Source organism: Triticum aestivum, chromosome 3D (assembly GCF_018294505.1).
Source record: "Triticum aestivum cultivar Chinese Spring chromosome 3D, IWGSC CS RefSeq v2.1, whole genome shotgun sequence".
Taxonomy (NCBI): Eukaryota; Viridiplantae; Streptophyta; class Magnoliopsida; order Poales; family Poaceae; genus Triticum; species Triticum aestivum.
This window is the reverse complement of record NC_057802.1, coordinates 157,304,656-157,330,957: the sequence shown is the minus strand read 5'-3', so window position 1 is coordinate 157,330,957 and position 26,302 is coordinate 157,304,656. Positions and strand designations below refer to the sequence as shown.

At 47.2% G+C, this 26,302-nt stretch overlaps 1 protein-coding gene across 1 annotated transcript; it reads left to right on the top strand.

Annotated features, from left to right (window-relative positions):
• Window positions 1–1,714: 1,714 nt before the first annotated feature.
• LOC123074405 (S-type anion channel SLAH1) lies at window positions 1,715–3,807 on the top strand. Its single transcript, XM_044497265.1, has 2 exons — window positions 1,715–2,681; window positions 3,311–3,807. The coding sequence occupies exons 1-2, from the start codon at window positions 1,779–1,781 to the stop codon at window positions 3,575–3,577; spliced, it is 1,170 nt and encodes a 389-aa protein (XP_044353200.1). The 5' UTR covers window positions 1,715–1,778; the 3' UTR covers window positions 3,578–3,807.
• Window positions 3,808–26,302: the final 22,495 nt, after the last annotated feature.

Here is a 26,302-nt window from a genome sequence, read left to right as displayed (position 1 = left end):
GTGGCGTCGAGGCGACCTAATTATCAAATCGGGAAATGACCATAAACGAACCAGCCGGTCCGGTTCGACCATGCGCGCCGGGGACGCGATGAATAAGCCATCGCGGGCCGTGCACACCCATACCCTACGGTCAGTGCATGCATGCAGTAGCTAGCACTGCCGCACCGGCAACTTCTACCAGATGAGGTGGCAGGCAGCACACACGCCCACTTTGCACCACATAGTACATTGTGGCGTGGCCTACTGCACAGATAGATTTCGGATCCTCCCACGCAGACTCTACACTAGGAAGAAATGCGCTCTCAAAAATATAAATAAATAAATGCACCCTAAAAGACCTGCAAAAAAGAAAAGAAAAAGAAATGCGCCCTAAAAAGGAGAGGAAGCTCGCTCGTCTGCGTGGGAGTGTATGAGGCTGTTTGGATGGTGGCCGACGGGTGCCACACCAAAATTTTGGCGTTCACTGACTTCATAGGATTAGCGTTTGGATCGAAGCTCAAGTCCCGTGACCACGCCAATATTTTGGTCGGGTAGTTCGGATTTCACGCCCACGCACGGGTGAAACAAGGGGGTCGTTTCCTGCGCCAAAATATTGGCTCGCCCTCATTTGGCGTGGCCATCTTGGACGTAAACCAAACGGCCCCTATGACTTAGTTGCGACCCAAGTTGATTCCATTGTGATCGTTCTTGCCACACCTCATCTCTTCTCCCTCTCTCACACACGCATGTATCGAATTTTTTGACAAATGTTAAATTTTATTGACTCAATATGAAACATCAAAAGAATACAAACATAATGAGCACATGCCTCTGCATATGTAGAATGCACAAAAAACACTCTGTCAAATAGCAAAATTATATAAGACCGAAGCTATGTCTAAGCGTGGAAAAAAATCCAAAGCGACTAAATCTCACCATCTCCCCACAGTTCATAAACCCCCACAATACAAGTTTTCTCTCCTTGGCAGAGAATTTTTGAATGAAAACAATACGTTATAATTCTCTGAAAAACAATACATTATATCAAACATAAACATGGAACCTCTTCAATGGGCACATGTATTCCGAGTATCTTTGATATTTTAAATATAGGTACTCCCACTATCATGATTTGCAGGGCTCATAGCATTTCAATAAAAATTTGACCATTAATTTTGCCAAAAAAAATATTAGTCATATGTCACAAAAAATATGTCATTATATTCACGTCCAAGAGAAGTTTCCAGTGACATAATTTCTGTTGCCGTTTTGTACTTGCATTTGATCTCGGTGACTTGGGCATTTCCGAAAAAGTTTCAGTGAATACATCGAATCATACAAAGGATGGAGGGATGAAAAATGATGTTTCTATCATCTGAAAGGTGTACAAGTACAGAAAGGCATGGTACCCTACAGAAAGCCATTACTCAGCTCAGCACCTAGCTCGCAAATGAGAGCCAACATTAGCCAAGAATACTTTCCCAAAACGTGAATTCTCAGCTGCACCGCAGAAGTACCAGCATAGCATTTTTTATCACATCACATAGCCCAAGTGCCCAGCCTTGTATAAGATGAAAACCAATGGCTCGAAAAGAAAAGCAAGAACCGCCGCCCTCGGTTACTGCCTAACCCACATGTTACCTAGACCTCAACACTTGAGACTGTCAGACTGCAGGCCGGTCACACTCCTCATCGCCTTACCTTACTAGCCCCCCTATAAATACCGAGCTCCCCTACAATGCAAAGCAAACCACATTCTCCCTCCCCCCTTCCATCGCTCGATCGACCGATCGATCACGATGGAAACCATCTCAGATTCCCTTAAACCCTGTGTCTCCCAACCGTTGAGCGCCAAGGGCGCTGGGCTGGCTGAAGCTGGCGACGGCGGCACCATGTTGAAAGCGTCACCGGCGCCTAGCAAGCCTCCGCGGCTGGTGGCTTCCCGGTTCGCGATGCTGACGCGGTTCCACGCGGGATACTTCCGCATCAGTCTGGCCCTGAGCGGGCAGGCGCTGCTGTGGCGCACGCTGAGCGACAGGTCCACGGACCCGAGCGCGCTGCATCCCTTGGTGCAGTCCCTGCCGTCCGCGGCGTTCGTGCTGCTCTGGTCGCTGGCGCTGCTCACCCTGTTCGCGCTCTGCGTGCTCTACGTGGCGCGCTGCGTGGTCCGGCTCCCAGCCGTGCGCGCCGAGTTCCGGCACCACGTCGGCATGAACTACCTGTTCGCGCCCTGGATCTCGTGGCTGCTGCTGCTGCAGGCCACGCCGTTCCTGCGCCCGGAAGCGCCGTCCTACCACATGCTGTGGTGGGCCTTCTCGCTGCCCATCCTTGTCCTGGACGTCAAGGTCTACGGCCAGTGGTTCACGCGCGGCAGAAAGTTCCTGTCCATGGTGGCCAACCCGGCCAGCCACATGACGGTGATCGCGAACCTGATGACGGCGAGGGCGGCGGCGAAGATGGGGTGGCACGAGGGCGCCGTGGCCATGTTCGCCGTCGGCGCCGCGCACTACCTCGTGCTGTTCGTCACGCTGTACCAGAGGTTCCTCGGCTCCGACTCGCTGCCGGCCATGCTCCGCCCGGTCTTCTTTCTCTTCTTCGCCGCTCCGAGCATGGCGTCCCTCGCCTGGTGCTCCATATCCATGTCCTTCGACACCGGCTGCAAGATGCTCTTCTTCCTCTCGATGTTCCTCTTCGCCTCCCTGGTAATTACGACTAGATCACCTAACATTACGTTATTACTGTACCTTTCCTTTCGATCCTCCGGTAAACTCAGCCGCAAGTCTAGAGACGAGTCTATACGAATGAGGTAGTGTTACAAAGACGCGGGAAAAAAATGGAAGGAGAGTGCGCATCGAGCGTTCCATGCATCCTCTGAGAGACTTTTCCCAGCGTCTCTCCATCCATCGCTTTTGCTTTTGTTTGTAAGTTGGTTGGGTAAAATAAAGGCATATATACTATAGTTTTTTTCAGAGTTTGAGATTGCTAGCATGTTGTCCCGAAAAAAAGCTCCAACCAGGATCGTGTAGGTCTGTAGGACGCCACTAGCTGCCACGTGAACTGTAAACTCGATCGTCTCTTTTTTCTGCACCTCTGTATAATAGGATATATTTCAATGAGCAAAAATAAAATAAAATAAAACCTAGGTTGAGTTGCATGGCCACTCACATCACCAGGCCCCCAATAGATCATACTGGATCACATCAAGATCATATAGTGCCTACGGACGCATTGCCAACTAATCATTCTATAGCTTGTTAATAACATCTTCTTCTCGTAAAATAATTATTTTAAGAGAGAGACGTAAACATTTTTGGTGTTGTGTCGCATGCAGGTGTCCCGGCCCACGCTGTTCAAGCGGGCGATGCGGCGGTTCAGCGTGGCGTGGTGGGCGTACTCGTTCCCGTTGACGTTGCTGGCGCTGGCGTCGGCGGAGTACGCGCAGGAGGTGAGGGAGCCGGCGGCGAGCGTGCTGATGCTCGCGCTCGCCGTGCTCTCCGTCCTCGTCACCCTCGCGCTCATGGTCTTCACCGCGCTCCGGCCCAACGACCTGCTGCCGCACGACGACCCCTTCTTCGCCGGCACGCTGCCCGCGCGCTAGCTAGGTTAGCATGCATATGCAGACACGCGGATTCTGGTAGCCCGATCATGACGTGCCAGCCCGTTTCATCAGACGTGTACAGATACACTTTTGTACGTACAGCAGGATCGGGACGTCGGTAGACGTTGTACGTCTATACGATGCGTGTGTTGCATATATGTGTGTGCGCGTGTACATGTGATGTACGTAATGCCAGTTAGGGGTGGAGACGTGCACGTGGTGTAACGGTATGATTCTTTTTCGCTGTCACGTACCCTGGGGAATCGGGATGATGCCGATCGGGAGTCCCAGGTTCTGAGCGTACGAAATGTGCTTATCCGGTGCGAGGAGAGCTGGATGATCGAGATGCTTGAAACTAATCTCTTGTCTTGTATCTCAGTTCTCAAGCAGTGGTCCTCACGTGGCTGGCTACTTGAGAAGGGGACTGATCGACTTGATAGTCTTAGGACAGCTCATGTGCTTGATTGATCGTTAATTTTGTCTCCAAAGTGAGGAGCCTCTGGTGAGAGCATTGCCACCCGCTCGCCCCACTCCCGTGTTGCCTCTATCTGGCGACACGGGGGAACTCCTCCGGCGCCGCGGCTTCCCACCCCCTTCCCTCCTTCTCCTCGCCGCTGCCTGAGGAGCCTGATGACTGGGAACCGTGATTGTTAGTGGCCTCAGCCGGTGCTTCTCTATACTCACTAGTAGAAAAAGGGTCATCTGTTTCGGTTGGTAAGGGCCTTTTGTCCCAGTTGTTGAACCGGGACTAAAAGGTCGTTACTAATGCCCTAGCCACTACTAAAAAAAGGCTTACTAGTGGCGCACCAGTTTTGCCTACTAATGGCGCACTACTGATGCGCCACTAGCACCACGCCACTAGAATATTTTAGTAATGGTATCCCACAGGTGCGCCATTAGTATCCCACAGGTGCCCCATTAGTAACTGGTATACTAATGGCGCATCAGATGGAAGTGCGCCATTAGTAACATTTTAAAAAAAAATCGTTTTTTCTTAATCTCAGGTCACTATTTCACATATGAGATATCCAACACATATATATACAACAAGCATCCATATAACAATCATATCCAACACACAAGTTTCATCATATATACATACATAGCCAACACATAGTTCCATCGTTACATATTACAAAAGTTTCACATTGTTCATCCAACATCGTTATCCATCCAACACCATATTACAAAAGTTTCACATAGTTCAGTTCTCATTGTTCTTCTCCTTCTCCTTCCTCAGCCTGATGCGCCAAGAGCGGCGAGGCGGTGGAGGCAGCTGTGGGATGTAGTCTTCTACCACAATTGGCGTGGTCATGTCGCCCAGCTGTGGGATCGCCGGCGCCACCACCAGTGCGTGGTCATTGTCAGGCACCACCACCATCGCGAGGCCACCTTCAGGCAGGACGGGCACGACCATCGCTAGGTCATCCTCAGCCACCACCATCTCTTACCCATGGTCAGCCACCACCATCTCTTGCCCATGGTCAGCCACCACCATCTCTTGCCCTTGGTCAGCCACCACCAGCGCTAGGTCATCCTCAGCCTGATGCCCATCGTCATCCTGCAGCGGCCCACTCTGCTCCTCTTCTCCCCCACCCCAGTCCGGATCATCCTTCTTGCTGTCTTTGCTGCTGCCAGAATCGCTGCTGCTTTCGCTAAAGCCAGAATCGCTGTTGCTTTTGCTACAACCATAATCGCTGCTGCTTTGGCTGTAGCCAGTGTCGCTGCTGCTGCTCCCATTGCCTGTCCAAATGCAACAATGGCCGTTAACAATCGATGTGAGACAAAGCCAAATGTAGAGGAATAAGAAGAGGCAGAACGCACTGGCATCTTCGTCGTCAGTGTAGCGCATGCGACACATAGTCGTGTTGAAAACCTTCACGATGAGCATTGTGGCTTCATCGTCGTACCTGAAGAGAAGAAAGTACCCGGTCCGTAGGTCGTAGGCACTGTAGAACTTCTCCCAGCCACGGCACAGGTACATGTGGCCCTCCTCGATCACCAACTCCACGTCCCACAGCCTGCGAACCCCGCTGCCGGCCTGTCGGAGCTTCACATTATGTGGCGGATCTTCACCCAGCATGTTCATAAAAGTGTCAGGCAGCCTCTGCAATTTGGGACAAGGAGTGATGTAGCAAACAACAGAGTTAACATAATGAGATGGGTGAAGGGGAGATCTTTCGTTTTATATACCTGCCTCGTGGCTGATACTGAAGTCCCAAGTATGACACTGAAGAACTCGAAAGCATCCAACTCGTACTCCGGTGAGGCAGAGCGGCGGTGGCTGCTTCCCCCCATCTCTGATAAGCAGCAGAAGAGACCAATTAGTACCCTTACAACATCACATTGCAAATAGATGAATTGTGTAGGTATGCATGGATTTAAGATTATTTGTTCAAAGCCAATTTGTCAATGATTAATATGATATCTCAATTTCCACCAAATAATACATTTGTTATACACCACAATTTCTTTTCCTTTGGAAAAGAAAAAGGCACACTGCATTCAAGTGAATGTATCTTTTATTGCAAAGCCACAACTTAGCAATAGATTCAAAGTTAACGATTGGCACCTAGAAAAGCATTTCAACATCTTCACAGATTTTACTAGCTACAATACATTCAAAAAATAAATGATATACAGTTTGTATCTCTTTGCAATGAACACACTCTAGGGGTTTTGCCATCCCCCTTTTTCTTAGATTGTCACAAGTCATGATTTTGTTCTGGGAGAACATCCAAATGAAACCTTATACCCTAGGGGGCAATTTAATACTCCATACTACAGGAAGATACAAAGGTTGCACCCCCCCTAAAATTCACTAGAACATATAGAGATTTATAAGAGCAGGTCCCTTTAGATTCATGCTAGCTAGGCAGGACCTAATTGGGGTAATTTTTTCCAATAAGAAAGAAGTCTGCCTCTCCATCTAGCTATTTTGGCTAAAATTTTATCAATAAAAGCTAGCAGATCTTCTCTGTCAATCATGACATATTTATTCTCTAGCAGATACGGCCTATGCAAATTGTTTAATGCAACACTAGTGTTGAGTTGATGATATAGAACAGGGCCTACAACAATTTATTTTAAGACATTCACTGGCCCGGAAGTCAGATCTGGAGCCATACTTTGGTGCATACTTTGGTGCAGGGGTTTAAATAGACAAATAGTGCACTGGAGGAAACATAACAGAAACGCCAATAGAAGCAAACACTTCCTATAGGGGGGGAATAACATTAACATATTCAAGAACCCTCATTTAGTTCTTGGAAAGCTCTCATTTTGGACACATCACTTTGACTACCTATATATATGTAAACATTTACGTATATTGGATAATTATATGCCATGTGTAAATTTGTCTCAGCAAGTAGCCTAGTTTGAAAAAGCAAAAAACAAACTTAAACGATACAAAAATACAGATTTGTGTGCATGAACATGAACCTGCATGTATTTGCCACTATGATCTAGAAATGAAAAAAAGGGAATTCATTTTCAATTCCCTGTAGATAACAAACTAAAGAGGCAGCTAACACCTAGAGATTCAAACTTGCAGTTTCATCATGCAAATTCAACTGGACCTTCTTGACTTGATATTATCAATAAAATTTATCATTCAGCTAACCATGACATATTTGACTGAACTTGATGTCTGCAAGTAGAAATAAAGTGCATATAGGATTTAACCTTTGTGTTTGCCCTAATAAGATAGCATCATGCATCTGTTCATTTGAGATGGGTGAAAGGGAATGGGGAGGAAGGGTGGAGAGGGAGGAAGGAGGAAGGAGGAGGGGTACCTGGGCGGGCGCGGCTGGTCGCCGGGTGGAGAGGGAGGAAGGAGGAAGGAGGAGGGGTACCTGGGCGGGCGCGGCTGGTCGCCGGGTGGCGGACGACGGCAGGGGCAGGCGGGGTGTGGGCACGTCGGAGGAGGAGGAGGCCCTCGCTCGCCGGCTGCTGCAGGGGCCGGAGGAGGCCCTCGCTCGTCGGAGGGAGGAGGAGAGGAGAGGAGCGCTCGGCCGTCGGGGGCGGTGGGGGTGGAGTCCCGCGGGGGTCGGGGCGGCGGCGTCGGGGCAGCGCAAGACCACAACGGCGGTGGCGTCGCCGACGGCGTGCAGGCGCGGCGGACGGAGGGGGCGGAGCAAGGGGGCGGCGGCGTACGGTTGGGGTCGAGTGGGGGATCTGGCGAGGGAGGGAGGGAGGCCACAGTGCAAGGGAGTAGGTGCAGTGCGGGATGTCTATCTAATGGCGCACCTCCCCCAAGTGCGCCATAAGTACGACGATAGCAATGGCGCACCTCACCCTGGTGCGCCATTAGAAATTACTAGCCCGACTGCTCAGGTTATATTTCCACCTAACCCTATCTCCATCAGAACACGCTGTTGGAAATATGCCCTAGAGGCAATAATAAATGGTTATTATTATATTTCTTTGTTCATGATAATAGTCTATTGTTCATGCTATAATTGTATTGTCCGGAAATCGTAATACATGTGTGAATACATAGACCACAACGTGTCCCTAGTAAGCCTCTAGTTGACTAGCTCGTTGATCAACAGATAGTCATGGTTTCCTGACTATGGACATTGGATGTCATTGATAACGGGATCACATCATTAGGAGAATGATGTGATGGACAAGACCCAATCCTAAGCATAGCATAAAAGATCGTGTAGTTTCGTTTGCTAGAGCTTTTCCAATGTCAAGTATCTTTTCCTTAGACCATGAGATCGTGCAACTCCCGGATACCGTAGGAGTGCTTTGGGTGTGCCAAACGTCACAACGTAACTGGGTGACTATAAAGGTGCACTACGGGTATCTCCGAAAGTGTATTGGGTTGGCACGGATCGAGACTGGGATTTGTCACTCCGTGTGACGGAGAGGTATCTCTGGGCCCACTCGGTAATGCATCATCATAATGAGCTCAATGTGACTAAGGCGTTATTCACGGGATCATGCATTGCAGTACGAGTAAAGAGACTTGCCGGTAACGAGATTGAACAAGGTATTGGGATACCGACGATCGAATCTCGGGCAAGTAACATACCGATTGACAAAGGGAATTGCATACGGATTGATTGAATCCTCGACACCGTGGTTCATCCGATGAGATCATCGTGGAACATGTGGGAGCCAACATGGGTATCCAGATCCCGCTGTTGGTTATTGACCGGAGAGGCGTCTCGGTCATGTCTGCATGTCTCCCGAACCCGTAGGGTCTACACACTTAAGGTCCGGTGACGCTAGGGTTGTAGAGATATATGTGTGCGGAAACCCGAAATTTGTTCGGAGTCCCGGATGAGATCCCGGACGTCACGAGAGGTTCCGGAATGATCCGGAGGTGAAGAATTATATATAGGAAGTCAAGTTTCGGCCACCGGGAAAGTTTCGGAGGTTACCGGTATTGTACCGGGACCACCGGAAGGGTCCCGGGGGTCCACCGGGTGGGGCCACCTGTCCTGGAGGGCCCCGTGGGCTGAAAGTGGAAGGGAACCAGCCCTTAGTGGGCTGGGGCGCCCCCCTTGGGCCTCCCCCCATGCGCCTAGGGTTGGGAACCCTAGGGGGGGGGGGAGCTTCCCCCTTGCCTTGGGGGGCAAGGCAACCCCTTCCCCCCCTTGGCCGCCGACCCCCCTTGGAGATCCCATCTCCCAGGACTGGCGCACCCCCCCAGGGGCCTATATAAAGGGGGGGAGGGAGGGCAGCAACCTACAGCCTTGGGCGCCTCCCTCCTCCCCTGCAACACCTCTCTCTCTCTCGCAGAAGCTCGGCGAAGCCCTGCCGGAGAACCGCTACATCCACCACCACGCCGTCGTGCTGCTGGATCTCCATCAACCTCTCCTTCCCCCTTGCTGGATCAAGAAGGAGGAGACGTCGCTGCACCGTACGTGTGTTGAACGCGGAGGTGCCGTCCGTTCGGCACTCGGTCATCGGTGATTTGGATCACGGCGAGTACGACTCCGTCATCCACGTTCATTGGAACGCTTCCGCTCGCGATCTACAAGGGTATGTAGATGCACTCCCTTCCCCTCGTTGCTAGTATACTCCATAGATGCATCTTGGTGAACGTAGGAAAATTTTAAATTATGCTACGATTCCCAACAGTGGCATCATGAGCCAGGTCTATGCGTAGTTACTATGCACGAGTAGAACACAAAGAAGTTGTGGGCGTTGAGTTTGCCAATTCTTCTTGCCGCTACTAGTCTTTTCTTGTTTCGGCGGCATTGTAGGATGAAGCGGCCCGGACCGACCTTACACGTACGCTTACGTGAGACAGGTTCCACCGACTGACATGCACTAGTTGCATAAGGTGGCTAGCGGGTGTCTGTCTCTCCTACTTTAGTCGGAACGGATTCGATGAAAAGGGTCCTTATGAAGGGTAAATAGAAATTGGCAAATCACGTTGTGGTCATACGTAGGTAAGAAAACGTTCTTGCCAGAAACCTACAAACCACGTAAAAACTTGCAACAACAATTAGAGGACGTCTAACTTGTTTTTGCAGCAAGTGCTATGTGATGTGATATGGCCAGAAGATGTGATGAATGATATATGTGATGTATGAGATTGATCATATTCTTGTAATAGGAATCACAACTTGCATGTCGATGAGTATGACAACCGGCAGGAGCCATAGGAGTTGTCTTTATTATTTTGTATGACCTGCGTGTCATTGAATAACGCCATGTAAATTACTTTACTTTATTGCTAAACGCGTTAGCCATAGAAGTAGAAGTAATCGTTGGCGTGACGACTTCATGAAGACACAATGATGGAGATCATGATGATGGAGATCATGGTGTCATGCCGGTGACGAAGATGATCATGGTGCCCCGAAGATGGAGATCAAAGGAGCATAATGATATTGGCCATATCATGTCACTATTTGATTGCATGTGATGTTTATCATGTTTTTGCATCTTATTTGCTTAGAACGACGGTAGTAAGTAAGATGATCCCTTATAATAATTTCAAGAAAGTGTTCACCCTAACTGTGCACCGTTGCGAAGGTTCGTTGTTTCGAAGCACCACGTGATGATCGGGTGTGATAGATTCTAACGTTCGAATACAACGGGTGTTGACGAGCCTAGCATGTACAGACATGGCCTCGAAACACACGCAATACACTTAGGTTGACTTGACGAGCCTAGCATGTACAGACATGGCCTCGGAACACGAAGGACCGAAAGGTCAAGCATGAGTCGTATAGAAGATACGATCAACATGGAGATGTTCACCGATCTTGACTAGTCCGTCTCACGTGATGATCGGACACGGCCTAGTTAAACTCGGATCATGTTTCACTTAGATGACTAGAGGGATGTCTATCTGAGTGGGAGTTCATTAAATTATTTGATTAGATGAACTCAATTATCATGAACTTAGTCTAAAATCTTTACACTATGTCTTGTAGATCAAATGGCCAACGTTGTCCTCAATTTCAACGCGTTCCTAGAGAAAACCAAGCTGAAAGATGATGGCAGCAACTATACGGACTGGGTCCGGAACCTGAGGCTCATCCTCATAGTAGCCAAGAAAGATTATGTCTTAGAAGCACCGCTAGATGAAGCACCAATCCCAGAGAACCAAGACGTTATGAACGCTTGGCAATCACGTGCTGATGATTACTCCCTCGTTCAGTGCGGCATGCTTTACAGCCTAGAACCGGGTCTCCAAAAGCGTTTTGAGAAACATGGAGCATATGAGATGTTCGAGGAGCTGAAATTAGTTTTTCAAGCTCATGCCCGGGTCGAGAGATATGATGTCTCCGACAAGTTCTTCAGCTGTAAAATGGAGGAGAACAGTTCTGTTAGTGAGCACATACTCAGAATGTCTGGGTTGCACAACCGCTTGTCTCAGCTGGGAGTTAATCTCCCGGATGACGCGGTCATTGACAGAATCCTCCAGTCGCTTCCACCAAGCTACAAGAGCTTTGTGATGAACTTCAATATGCAGGGGATGGAAAAGACCATTCCTGAGGTATATTCAATGCTGAAATCAGCTGAGGTAGAGATCAGAAAAGAACATCAAGTGTTGATGGTGAATAAAACCACTAAGTTCAAGAAGGGCAAGGGTAAGAAGAACTTCAAGAAGGACGGCAAGGTAGTTGCCGCGCCCGGTAAACCAGTTACTAGGAAGAAGTCGAAGAATGGACCCAAGCCTGAAACTGAGTGCTTTTATTGCAAGGGAAGTGGTCACTGGAAGCGGAACTGCCCCAAATACTTAGCGGACAAGAAGAAGGCCGGCAACACCAAAGGAACTACGGAATAAACGGAGACTGGCGAAGGACGAGGTGACGATGCGTGTCGGGAATGGTTCCAAGGTCGATGTGATCGCCGTCGGCACGCTACCTCTGCATCTACCCACGGGATTAGTTTTAAACCTTAATAATTGTTATTTAGTGCCAGCTTTGAGCATGAACATTGTATCTGGATCTCGTTTAATTCGAGATGGCTACTCATTTAAATCCGAGAATAATGGTTGTTCTGTTTATTTGAGATATATGTTTTATGGTCATGCCCCGCTGGTCAATGGTTTATTTTTGATGAATCTCGAACGTGATGTTACACATGTTCATAGTGTGAATACCAGAAGATGTAAATTTGATAACGATAGTCCCACATACTTGTGGCACTGCCGCCTTGGTCACATTGGTGTCAAGCGCATGAAGAAGCTCCATGCAGATGGACTTTTGGAGTCTCTTGATTACGAATCATTTGACACGTGCGAACCATGCCTCATGGGTAAGATGACCAAGACTCCGTTCTCCGGAACAATGGGGCGAGCAACCAACTTATGGGAAATCATACATACCGATGTGTGTGGTCCAATGAGTGTTGAGGCTCGCGGAGGATATCGTTATGTTCTCACTCTCACTGATGATTTAAGTAGATATGGGTATGTCTACCTAATGAAACACAAGTCTGAAACCTTTGAAAAGTTCAAGGAATTTCAGAGTGAAGTTGAGAATCAACGTGGCAGAAAAATAAAATTCTTACGATCAGATCGTGGTGGAGAATATTTAAGTCACGAATTTGGTACACACTTAAGGAAATGTGGAATAGTTTCACAACTCACGCCGCCTGGAACACCTCAGAGAAATGGTGTGTCCGAACGTCGTAATCGCACTCTATTGGATATGGTGCGATCTATGATGTCTCTTACCGATTTACCGCTCTCATTTTGGGGCTATGCTTTAGAGATTGCCGCATTCACTTTAAATAGGGCTCCGTCGAAATCCGTTGAGACGACACCGTATGAATTATGGTTTGGGAAGAAACCTAAGCTGTCGTTTCTAAAGGTTTGGGGATGCGATGCTTATGTCAAGAAACTTCAACCTGAAAAGCTCGAACCCAAGTCGGAAAAATGCGTCTTCATAGGATACCCTAAGGAAACTATTGGGTATACCTTCTACCTCAGATCCGAAGGCAAGATCTTCGTTGCCAAGAACGGGTCCTTTCTGGAGAAGGAGTTTCTCTCGAAAGAATTGAGTGGGAGGAAAGTGGAACTTGATGAGGTGATAGTCACCCCTTCCGAACCGGAAAGTAGCGCAGCGCGGGAAAATGTTCCTGTGGTGCCTACACTGACTGGGGAGGAAGTTAATGATGATGATCATGAAGTTTCGGATCAAGTTACTACTGAACTTCGTAGGTCCACAAGGACACGTTCCGCACCAGAGTGGTACGGCAACCCTGTCCTGGAAATCATGTTGTTAGACAACGGTGAACCTTCGAACTATGAAGAAGCGATGGCGGGCCCGGATTCCGACAAATGGCTAGAAGCCATGAAATCCGAGATAGGATCCATGTATGAAAACGAAGTATGGACTTTGACTGACTTGCCCGATGATCAGCGAGCCATAGAAAACAAATGGATCTTTAAGAAGAAGATGGACGCGGATGGTAATGTGACCATCTACAAAGCTCGACTTGTCGCTAAGGGTTATCGACAAGTTCAAGGGGTTGACTACGATGAGACTTTCTCACCCGTAGCGAAGCTGAAGTCCGTCCGAATCATGTTAGCAATTGCCGCATACTATGATTATGAGATATGGCAGATGGACGTCAAAACGGCATTCCTTAAGGAAGAGTTGTATATGATGCAGCCGGAAGGTTTTGTCGATCCTAAGAATGCTAACAAAGTATGCAAGCTCCAGCGCTCAATCTATGGGCTGGTGCAAGCATCTCGGAGTTGGAACATTCGCTTTGATGAGATGATCAAAGCGTTTGGGTTTACACAGACTTATGGAGAAGCCTGTGTTTACAAGAAAGTGAGTGGGAGCTCTGTAGCATTTCTCATATTATATGTGGATGACATACTATTGATGGGAAATGATATAGAATTCTTGGAAAGTATAAAGGCCTATTTGAATAAGTGTTTTTCAATGAAGGACCTTGGAGAAGCTGCTTATATATTAGGCATCAAGATCTATAGAGATAGATCAAGACGCCTCATTGGTCTTTCACAAAGTACATACCTTGACAAGATATTGAAGAAGTTCAATATGGATCAGTCCAAGAAGGGGTTCTTGCCTGTATTGCAAGGTGTGCAATTAAGCACGACTCAATGCCCGACCATGGCAGAAGATATAGAAGAGATGAGTGTCATCCCCTATGCCTCGGCCATAGGGTCTATTATGTATGCCATGCTGTGTACCAGACCTGATGTAAACCTTGCCGTAAGTTTGGTAGGAAGGTACCAAAGTAATCCCGGCAAGGAACACTGGACAGCGGTCAAGAATATCCTGAAGTACCTGAAGAGGACTAAGGATATGTTTCTCGTTTATGGAGGTGACGAAGAGCTCGTCGTAAAGGGTTACGTCGACGCTAGCTTCAACACAGATCTGGATGACTCGAAGTCATAGACCGGATACGTGTATATATTGAATGGAGGAGCAGTAAGCTGGTGCAGTTGCAAGCAAAGCGTCGTGGTGGGATCTACATGTGAAGCGGAGTACATGGTAGCCTCGGAGGCAGCACAGGAAGCAGTCTGGATGAAGGAGTTCATTACCGACCTAGGGGTGATTCCCAATGCGTCGGGCCCGATGACTCTCTTCTGTGACAACACTGGAGCCATTGCCCTTGCGAAGGAGCCCAGGTTTCACAGGAAGACCAGGCATATCAAGCGTCGCTTCAACTCCATTCGTGAAAGTGTTCAAAATGGAGACATAGATATTTGTAAAGTACATACGGACCTGAATGTAGCGGATCCGTTGACTAAACCTCTCCCTAGGGCAAAACATGATCAACACCAGGACGCAATGGGTGTTCGACTCATCACAATGTAACTAGATTATTGACTCTAGTGCAAGTGGGAGACTGTTGGAAATATGCCCTAGAGGCAATAATAAATGGTTATTATTATATTTCTTTGTTCATGATAATAGTCTATTGTTCATGCTATAATTGTATTGTCCGGAAATCGTAATACATGTGTGAATACATAGACCACAACGTGTCCCTAGTAAGCCTCTAGTTGACTAGCTCGTTGATCAACAGATAGTCATGGTTTCCTGACTATGGACATTGGATGTCATTGATAACGGGATCACATCATTAGGAGAATGATGTGATGGACAAGACCCAATCCTAAGCATAGCATAAAAGATTGTGTAGTTTCGTTTGCTCGAGCTTTTCCAATGTCAAGTATCTTTTCCTTAGACCATGAGATCGTGCAACTCCCGGATACCGTAGGAGTGCTTTGGGTGTGCCAAACGTCACAACGTAACTGGGTGACTATAAAGGTGCACTACGGGTATCTCCGAAAGTGTCTGTTGGGTTGGCACGGATCGAGACTGGGATTTGTCACTCCGTGTGACGGAGAGGTATCTCTGGGCCCACTCGGTAATGCATCATCATAATGAGCTCAATGTGACTAAGGCGTTAGTCACGGGATCATGCATTGCGGTACGAGTAAAGAGACTTGCCAGTAACGAGATTGAACAAGGTATTGGGATACCGACGATCGAATCTCGGGCAAGTAACATACCGATTGACAAAGGGAATTGCATACGGATTGATTGAATCCTCGACACCGTGGTTCATCTGATGAGATCATCGTGGAACATGTGGGAGCCAACATGGGTATCCAGATCCCGCTGTTGGTTATTGACCGGAGAGGCGTCTCGGTCATGTCTGCATGTCTCCCGAACCCGTAGGGTCTACACACTTAAGGTCCGGTGACGCTAGGGTTGTAGAGATATATGTATGCGGAAACCCAAAAGTTGTTCGGAGTCCCGGATGAGATCCCGGATGTCATGAGAGGTTCCGGAATGATCCGGAGGTGAAGAATTATATATAGGAAGTCAAGTTTCGGCCACCGGGAAAGTTTCGGGGGTTACCGATATTGTACCGGGACCACCGGAAGGGTCCCGGGGGTCCACCGGGTGGGGCCACCTGTCCCGAAGGGCCCCGTGGGCTGAAAGTTGAAGGGAACCAGCCCTTAGTGGGCTGGGGCGCCCCCCTTGGGCCTCCCCCCATGCGCCTAGGGTTGGGAACCCTAGGGGGGGGAGCTTCCCCCTTGCCTTGGGGGGCAAGGCAACCCCTTCCCCCCCTTGGCCGCCGCCCCCCCTTGGAGATCCCATCTCCCAGGACTGGCGCACCCCCCCAGGGGCCTATATAAAGGGGGGGAGGGAGGGCAGCAACCTACAGCCTTGGGCGCCTCCCTCCTCCCCTGCAACACCTCTCTCTATCGCAGAAGCTCGGCGAAGCCCTGCCGGAGAACCGCTACATCCACCACCACGCCGTCGTGCTGCTGGATCTCCATCAACCTCTCCTTCCCCCTTGCTGGATCAAGAAGGAGGAGACGTCACTGCACCGTACGTGTGTTGAACGCGGAGGTGCCGTTCGTTCGGCACTCGGTCATCGGTGATTTGGATCACGGCGAGTACGACTCCGTCATCCACGTTCATTGGGACGCTTCCGCTCGCGATCTACAAGGGTATGTAGATGCACTCCCTTCCCCTCGTTGCTAGTATACTCCATAGATGCATCTTGGTGAACGTAGGAAAATTTTCAATTATGCTACGATTCCCAACACACGCCCACTAGCCCGATTGGTCAGCACGCAACACACACACTAGGAGGTCCTGGGTTCGATTCCCAGGCTCCCAAATTTTTGTTTTTATGCATTTAAAATGCCGTTTGATATTTATTTGTGTTTAAATATGTTCAAACTTGTTTAAATCATAACAGTAATATATTTTTATAAAAACAGTAATAATTTTTTATAAAAAATGCATTTAAAATGCTGTTTGATATTTATTTGTGTTTAAATATGTTGAAACTTGTTTAAATCATAACAGTAATAATATTTATAAAAACAGGGTGCGGGGGAGAGGGTGCGGGGGGTGCTCGGCGGCGGTGGAGCGGGGGAGGGTGCGGTGGGTCGTCGGGGGTTGCGGGGGGTGCTCAGTCCTTGTCGTTACCGGTGTAGGATTCCATCGTTACCCCGGAGTGTCGGCGGCGGTGGGTGGAGCAGGTGGGTCGTCGGCGGCGGCGGAGCAGGGAAGGGTGCGGTGGGTCGTCGGCGGCGTGGAGCGGGGAAGGGTGCAGGGGGTCGGCGGCGGCGCCCGGTGGAGCGGGGTAGAGGGTGCGGGGGGTGCTCGGCAGCGAGGGGGGCCGGATCTGGCGAGGTAGGATAGCGATCGAGATGGAGGGGGATCGCTAGTAATGGTGCACTGTTCCCTGGTGTGCCATTAGTAGTTTTGCAAAAAAATAAAAAATAAAAAATATAGTAGTGGCGCACTATGTGGCTAGTGCGCCATTACTAGTTAGAACTAGTAATGGCGCACTCTGCCCTGGTGCGCCATTAGTATGTTTTGAAAAAAAAATTGTTACTAATGGCGCACCGTTTGTCTGGTGCGCCATTAGTGTCTTTCACACTAATGGCGCACCAGCACATGGTGCGCCATTGCTATATAGCAATGGCGCACCACATGTCTGGTGCGCCATTAGTGGCCATTCCATCTATAGCCCTTTTCCTAGTAGTGAGCCCTTTAGTCCCGGTTCTTACACGAACCGGGACAGATGGGCCTCCACGTGGCCGCTGCGGCCAGCCCAGGTAGGAGGGCCTTTGGTCCCGGTTGGTGACACCAACCGGGACCAAAAGGCATCCACGCGTCAGCATTTCAGAGGCTGGGGTTTTTGTTTTTTTGAAAGGGGAAGGGTTTATGGGGTAATTTAGGGTGTGTAAGCTAGCTAACAGAGAGAACTGTCCTCTCTTATTTCCGTGTTTAATTTACCAACGCTACTGCTATGCCTAAACATGGCTTAGATTAAAGTGAAGGCAACATGTGGTGCATGTCGAAAGTAATATTAATCCTAACTTGATCAAGTTTGGATTAGTACTACTTTCGACATGCACCACATGCTTGTTGCCTTCACTTCATTCCAATCCATGTTCGTTTCACCCACTGATATATAATAACTCTTCATGCCCGCATCATGCATCATCATAATAACAAGTCCTACTAATCATCATCATACAGCTTCTACTCGTTATTAATAACAAGTCATACGATCATCATCCTCATAGTCATCGAACCAACCCTACTTAATTGTTCTTAGCACATGATCATCAGTATTAGATAGGACCTAAATACCCTCTTTAAGGTAAAATAACATAAAACAATATAGACCCCAACTCTCCATTATGGAGAATGGAGATCATCCTGTCTCCAATTTTTGCGCTTCGCTTCCTTTTGCTTACAAGAACCTCCTTGCGACTGTCCATGCATTTTTTCCATTCTTTGATTTTCATGTCTCCACTTCTTTTAGAAATCCGGCATGGACAGTTGAGATTCGTAGGATGACCTGGTTGTATGTTCAAAACATCAAGCCTACCATTCTGATACATCAAATGAGGCACACAATCCTCTGGGATTATCTATTGAAAAACATAGTAATAACTTCATAGTTAGCAATGATGTACTAGTTTTAGAAGTATGCAAAAGATGCACGGATGTCGTAATAGTAAGAAATCTTACCAGGGTATCTCCATAGTAGTTACCGTAGTTCAACACGTGCACTAGTGGCACGTATTGACCATAATGTGGAGGAGTTTTACAATAGATATTGTAATTCTCAAGATCAATACAAAATCCGACCAGATGAGTTTTCTCCTTATAAGTTAACTCAGAGCCATCGGTGTAGTAGGTTCTGTCTACCATGTTCCGCACATTGTTTGAACAATCAAAATAAGCTGTCAATGAAAATAAGCTGGCAACTATTTTGAATTGAACAATATAAATTAGCTAATAACTATGTTTGAGAAACTCACATAGCGGTAGAATTGGAGGCGTATCAACAAGGACCCAAATGTCCATATTGTCTTGCTCGATGTCAGGATCACCAAGATCCATGGTGACAAGCATACCCTCATCAAAACTATACATCTTGCAAAATGCTTCCCAATTTTTGCAACCAAAATGGGTTACGCTCTCAGAATTATACAGATTTACTTCAAAATCTATATCATGATGGGTCCTTAGGTGAATTTTCTTTGTTTCCATACTTTCTTGGTCTTCAAAATCCATCCTCTCCAAGACGTAGCGTCTTGCATGGCATGGGATAAGCTAGTCGAATTGTAAAAGATGAAAAGTACACGTTGAAATAGTTGAAGTCGTGCTTAATTACAAAAAATAACACTTGTCGTCGTTGCGTACCGTTTCAACATCGAAGGTCTCCTCCAGCTTAATACTGAAGCGCCGATCTTCGTCCACGTGAGGCCTGTTGCACTGACCTCGGTCGTCGTGGCACCAGTTGCACTCCCCCGGGAGACTTTCGTCGTTCGAGTACGACATTTCCTATGTTCATAATTCAAATATTAAACATCTACAATTAAATATATGTACTAAAAACTTAAGTTAGATCATTATTATTCATCACGGGTTGACTATCGGTTTGTCGAGTCTTTTCTTGAAACTCTCAGCTCACGCGGTGTATACATTCGACCGTTGGTGATGGTCGCTCCTCCATTTGTCCCCGAGTGCATTACACCGAAATGTCTAGCACATGGGAACAAAGGAGAAGCGACCCCCACGACAACAGTCGGGATTCTTCGTCCTCTCATATATATATATGGTGGAACTCTCCCTCACTGATTCCTCTCTGACATTTGCGACCGTCGGTGATGGTAGCTCCTCCTTTCGTTCTCGAGTGCATTACACCAAATTGTATAGCACATGGGAACGAAGGAGAAGCTATCCCCACGGCAACAGTCGGGATTCTTCGTCCTCTCATATATGGTGGAGACTCGACAGACTTAAAGACAACCCGAAATATCGTTTAATTATCTTTCTAAAAGAGGATTTGGCTGGTCCCACCTCGATGTCGGAGGGGCGGTGACGGGGATGACGGCGGGGATGATGGAGGGGCCGGGGGCTCCTAGATTTTTGCGAAAACAAAAAACCTATAAGCTATCAACTAATCATATGCATACGCCTTGCATAGTGCTCTCCAATTTTAGCATTCAAAGTAGGAGTAGTTTTCCACTTTGAGCATTCAATAAGCAAAATCAAATCACAAAATAAAGTAGTATTCAAATTAGGATGCATTCAATTATAAGCAAAACTACATCATCTCCATGCGTCCGTACATCGTCGAATATTATCACTAATACACCTCGAATACTATCATACATATAGCATCGCTAGTACAACTAGAACCGTAGCGCCCGACGGGTATCGGCGCGGGCGGTGGACACCCAAAGGGACGGAACCATCACAGGATCATAGCTCCAGTGAGATCCCTGAAGAACCTGCCAGGTATTGTCGAACTTGCCCTCCAACGCAACCATGTAGCGACGGACGTGCTGCTCCTCCTCGCTGACACGGTGACATACCACCTCCGCGGTGTCAGGAAGCCTCGGCACCGTCACTGGCCCACGCGACTGCCACCAAACAAGGATCGGGTCAACGACGGGCTGGCTCCTCACCAACCTACGCCCACCGGAAGGTAGCACCTCCCAAAACCAGCCCGGCGGAGCCCAGTCCCGGACATGGCCCCTCTGATCAAGCCGGCCTCCTCCGCCGAGTCGACGACGAGGATGCGGGATAGGCATCATCGACGTCGATGCGGGAATAATTGCTTTAACTAAAAAAACAAACTAGTTCTATTAATTTCCTTACTAAAAATAAACTACTTCTATAGTAAAATAAACTAGTTTTGTTAAATCAACTAGTTCAACTACTAATTAAGCACTTACTATAAATAAAATAAAATAGTACTTACTAAAAATAAACTACTTCTATATATAGTAAAATAAAGTAGTTTTATTAATTAATCAACTAGTTCAACTAAAAATAAACTAACTTTAAATGCACTAACAGTAGAACTAATAACCTAAATGCACTAAATCAACTAACATTAAATGTAACTTTTGCAACACAATTTTTTTCTCTCCTCTTCTAACCATAAACATTGAACAAAAATAAAACTATACAACCTAAAAATGTTATGAACAAAAAAAACTATGAAGACATACACATACATCCATCCATATACATGCATATCCATCCATCCATACATACATACATCCATATACATACATACAAAAACAGGGGCGGCGACGTGGCGCGGGGGGGGGGGGGGGGGGGGGCGGCAGCCGCGGCAGCGCACGGATCGGGATGGGAAGGGGCTCACTGGGGGCTCGAGGCAGGACGGCGACGAGGCCGGTGACGAGGACGACGATGAGGCCGGCGACAATGACGACGACAACGACGGCGGGCTCGTGGGGGAGGGGTTACGTGCGCGGCGAGGGCTCGGGGAGGAGCGGCTCGGGGGCGGCGACGGCGACGGCGAGGACGACGTCGACGGCGGGTCAGGGGCGGGGCGACGGCGTCGGGGCAGGGGCTCGGGGCGGCGACGACGACGACGAGGAACGGCCTGGCGGCGTCGGGGGGAATGGGAGTAGTTGGCAAAATTTTCACAAGTGCTACCTTATATAGCAAAACCAATGGTACCGGTTCGTGGCACCAACCAGTACCAATGCCCACCTATGGTCCCGGTTAGTGCCACGAACCAGGACCAAAGGTCTCTTTTCGGCAACCCAAAGGGCGGGAAACTGAGGCCTATGGTCCTGGTTGGTGGCACGAACCGGGACCATAGGTGGGCATTGGTACCGGTTGGTGCCACGAACCGGTACGAATGCCCACCTATAGTCCCGGTTGGTGGCATGAACCGGGACCATAGGCCTTGCGCTGGCACGGTGCGGTGGGAAGTTTAGTCCCACCTCGCTAGTTTAGAGGGGCTCGGAGTGGTTTATAAGCTTTGATGCCGCCACCCTCTCGAGCTCCTCTCTATTGCAGGCTTACGGGCCTAATCTCTACTTTGCCATGCATGTTGGGCCTATTGGGCCTTCTGCGGGCCTGAATCCTGGCCCATTGTAGGGTTTCTAGTCGTATTCAGGCTGTGGAGGTCCAGTAGGTGGCATTTTTTTCCTTTTTTTTCTTTTTATTTTTTTATTTCTACTTAAAACTGAATACTTATAGTTTTTACTGATTTCTTTTTTGCTTTTAGGTCACAAAAATTATAAACTTTCTGTTAGTGCCATTAGTTTTAAAATTTATTTTTCTAAATGTATGTGAATCACTAGTTTTATGAATAAATTTACTATAAAAATAGATTTTTGAGTGATTGCATTTCCTGCTATTTAATATTAATATGTTTTATCATTATACTCAATTTGGTAATTTTAGGTTATTTTAAATATCTATTTTAATCAAAACCAGATTTTGTTAATTTTTTTGCTATTAATGTTTTGAACAAAAAATACTTTGTTAATATAAGTTGCATAAGATTTATGTAATTTTAGTTTCAAAAATACTAGAGGTTTATATAAGCTTTTTAATTGATTCCTTTTGCTACTATAGTTTTATAAAAGCTTTTTAGTTGATTCTTTTTGCTATTGAAGAATATTATAGTTTTATTTTAGTTCATCATAACATAATATTTTAATTGATTTCAGTTTTTTAGTTGATCATAACAAATATTATAGTTTTATGCATTTTATTATTTTTCATGCATTTACTGCTTTTTTGAGCTATAAGACCCGGAAATTGAAAAGCATTTCAAATGAACTCCGAAAAGGTTGAAAATTGGCATGGTATCATCATTTCACCCACATAGCATGTGCAAGAAAGTTGGGAGGGTTACGGCAAAAACTAGATGCACTTCGTGTACAAAACGGACAATCTCTTTCAAAGTATTAGGATTTCATACGGAAACTCGTCTGTTACAAAGGGATTTCATTTTTTAAAACTTATTTGAACTCCTGACTCTTTGTGTGTTCAAAATGCACCATTCAAAGCCACATCATCAATTTTCAATCCTTTCTGACTTCATTTGTTATTTTTCATGCATTTACTAATTATTTTGAGCTATAAGACCCTAAAATTGAAAAGCATTTCAAATGAACTCTGAAAAGGTTGAAAGTTGGCTTGGTATCATCGTTTCATCCACATAGCATGTGCAAGAAAGTTGAGAGGGTCCCGGCAAAAGGTGGATGCACTTCGTGTACAAAACGGACAATCTCTTTCAAAGTATCAGGATTTCATACGGAAACTCGTATGTTACAAAGGGATTTCATTTTTTTAAACTTATTTGAACTCCTAACTTTTTGTGTGTTCAAAATGCACCATTCAAAGCCACATCATCATTTTTCAATCCTTTCTGACTTCATTTGTTATTTTTCATGCATTTACTAATTATTTTTAGCTATAAGACCCTAAAATTGAAAAGCATTTCAAATGAACTCTGAAAAGGTTGAAAGTTGGCATGGTATCATCATTTCATCCACATTGCATGTGTAAGAAAGTTGAGAGGGTCCCGGCAAAAGGTGGATGCACTTCGTGTACAAAACGGACAATCTCTTTCAAAGTATCAGGATTTCATACGGAAACTCGTCTGTTACAAAGGGATTTCATTTTTTAAAACTTATTTGAACTCCTGACTTTTTGTGTGTTCAAAATGCACCATTCAAAGCCACATCATCAATTTTCAATCCTTTCTGACTTCATTTGTTATTTTTCATGCATTTACTAATTATTTTGAGCTATAAGACCCTAAAATTAAAAAGCATTTCAAATGAACTCTGAAAAGGTTAAAAGTTGGCATGGTATCATCATTTCACCCACATAGCATGTGCTAAAAAGTTGAGAGGGTCCCGGCAAAAGGTGGATGCACTTCGTGAACAAAATGGACAATCTCTTTCGAAGTATCAGGGTTTCGGACGAAAACTCATCTGTTACAAAGGGATTTCATTTTCTTGAACTTATTTGAACTCCAGACTTTTTGTGTGTTCAAAATGAACCATTCAAAGCAGAGACTGATTTTGAATGGTGCATATTCAACACACAAAAAGTCTGTAAAGATCGCCAACCCCAACATTAAAAAATGAGCATATGCGCCTATAGAGAGAATTCAACCTAAATTCATAATAAATTTCTATGAATTTCAGAGAAATTCACTCTGGATTTAGGTCAAATTCCCTGTATAAGGGACGGGCTTATAAACCGGTGTGAGCGCCCTTCGGTTGGCGAGGTGGGATTAAACTCTGACCACAACGAGGACCAACCCTTTAGTCCCGGTTTGTGGCACAAACCGGGGCTAATGGTCATGGGCCAGGGGCGAGTCGCATTGGTCCCGGTTCGTGCGTGGAACCGGGACCAAAAGGTCCAGACGAACCGGGACCTGTGGCCCACGTGGCCCGGCCGGCCCCCTGGGCTCACGAACCGGGACTAATGCACCGCATGGGTCCCGGTTCATGCACAACCGGGACTAATGGGCTAGCCAGGCCCGAACGAAAGCCCTGTTTTCTACTAGTGACCCTAGCTGGCATGGTGCCCGACAGGCTTTTGGAGGCTCGTGCTGCGTCCGGTGGCCCTCGTTCTGGTTGATTGTTCGTGGATCCAGTGGTTAGAGCTGCTAAGTGATAGTCGGTGGTATCTGCGATGAGCGGTTGGTTGTGGCGGTTGCTATGAGCTCCTTGGTCGTCGGACTGGACAGTGGTGGTAGTGGTTGGTGGACTGCCCGGTGCAAATGTGAGTTGATGTGCGACTGAGTTGGTGTTGGGAGCTTGGGTGAAGAACCTGTCTCGGTTGTGGCCATGACCAGCGATGGCAGCGGCTGTGCGACTGAGTTGGTGTTGGAAACCCTTGTCTTGATTAACGGGATGATGGCGGCGCCTTTGTCTCATACCCTGTGGCTTCGTCCTTGGAGCTAGGCACTAGCGAGCGGGACTTGGGGAAGGCGGCGGTGATGGCTTTGTATGGCAATGATGATGATGGGAGCGATGTCGGATACGTGGCTATGGTTGAGGTAATCGGCTCTTCTCTAGTGTGTCCGTGGGGTTGCCTCGGCTGGTTTGTTGCTGCGAAGTCAAAGCTGCGGTGGCGGGGTCCTGGTGGCGTACGATGACAGTAAGCAGGTGGTTCATTCGATGATTTTCGGAGGTGCCAATCATGTCTAATTCTGTTTTGTAGTTCTTCGTCAGAGCCGGAGCTGCAATGTTTGGTCGCAGGTGGCTAAGAACTGGCTGGGACTTCATACGTCTCCACATGACCTCTACAGTGTTATTGATGTCGATGATCACCTAAGGCGAAGCGGAAGTAATTAGCCTAGGGTTTAGGGATGGCGATGATGCCTCTAGGGGAGGAGTGATGACGATGACGCCTCTAGGGTGGGGGAGTGATGAAGATGACGCTCGATTTTCTTTAAAGCAACTCTTTTCTTCTTAATGAATGCAGAAGCCTCTGGTGAAAATAATATCTAGCACTCCTCTCCATGTCCGTAAACCGATTTTCCTTTTCCGGATCCATATACCGATGTTAACATGTGAAAAGCTAGGGGGAGAGGATTTGTGTGGCACACAAGTGCGGGGGCACACATTGTCCCTCGTGCCCGCTTTTTATTTTGACTTCCAATCTTCGAAGTTTTATATCTTTTAAACGAAAATTCCAAATTGGTCCGCCTCATTCAACGAGCAGGAAAGTGGTTCTCTTCGTCCCTCGCCCTTGGTACCGATGTTGTTACCGACATAACTGACATGCCACCCTCGGACATGCCTTGCTATCATGACCATGCAAGATGTCACCGCTCCTCCTACTTTTTACCCACATGGTGGGCCCATAACCCACAGGTCCCAGGATCGAAACCTGACTCTCCTGTACACCCCCGGTTTCCAAAGCTATTCCTCATGCGTGGCCTCGTATATAATTCACGAGCCACCTCCTGAAAGATCATCAAGTCTGGTATCAGACACAATGCTTATTCCCGGTTGCTCTGAACTCCATCCACACTCTCGGTTGGGCGTTAAATGATTACCCACCCGCTTAAAACTTCTCATGCCTTCTTTTATCTCTCTCGGTGATTTTCCCGAGTTTCAATTCGAGAGATACTTTCTACCACATCCCTAGAGTTATCTACTAGATAAGCAACCTTGTAGAGTTCGTTCTCCCTGAATACCCACCCTTTATTCTTTCGTAAGTACGATGGAGTTCCCGAAGAAAGGATGTCGACTTCATCATGGTGACCTAAAGCAGAGTAATGAAGACATCAACGAAAGGGATCAACCTCTTCGAAAGGGGCAGCCAAGACCGAGAAGACTTGTTAGGTTTTCGCTACCAGCACTTTTCCCCCTTACTCCACCGCTTAAATCTCGGGACGAGATTTCTTGTAGTGGAGGAGAATTGTGACGCCCGGATAATTAAGCTATAGTTAACCTCTGCTAATGAT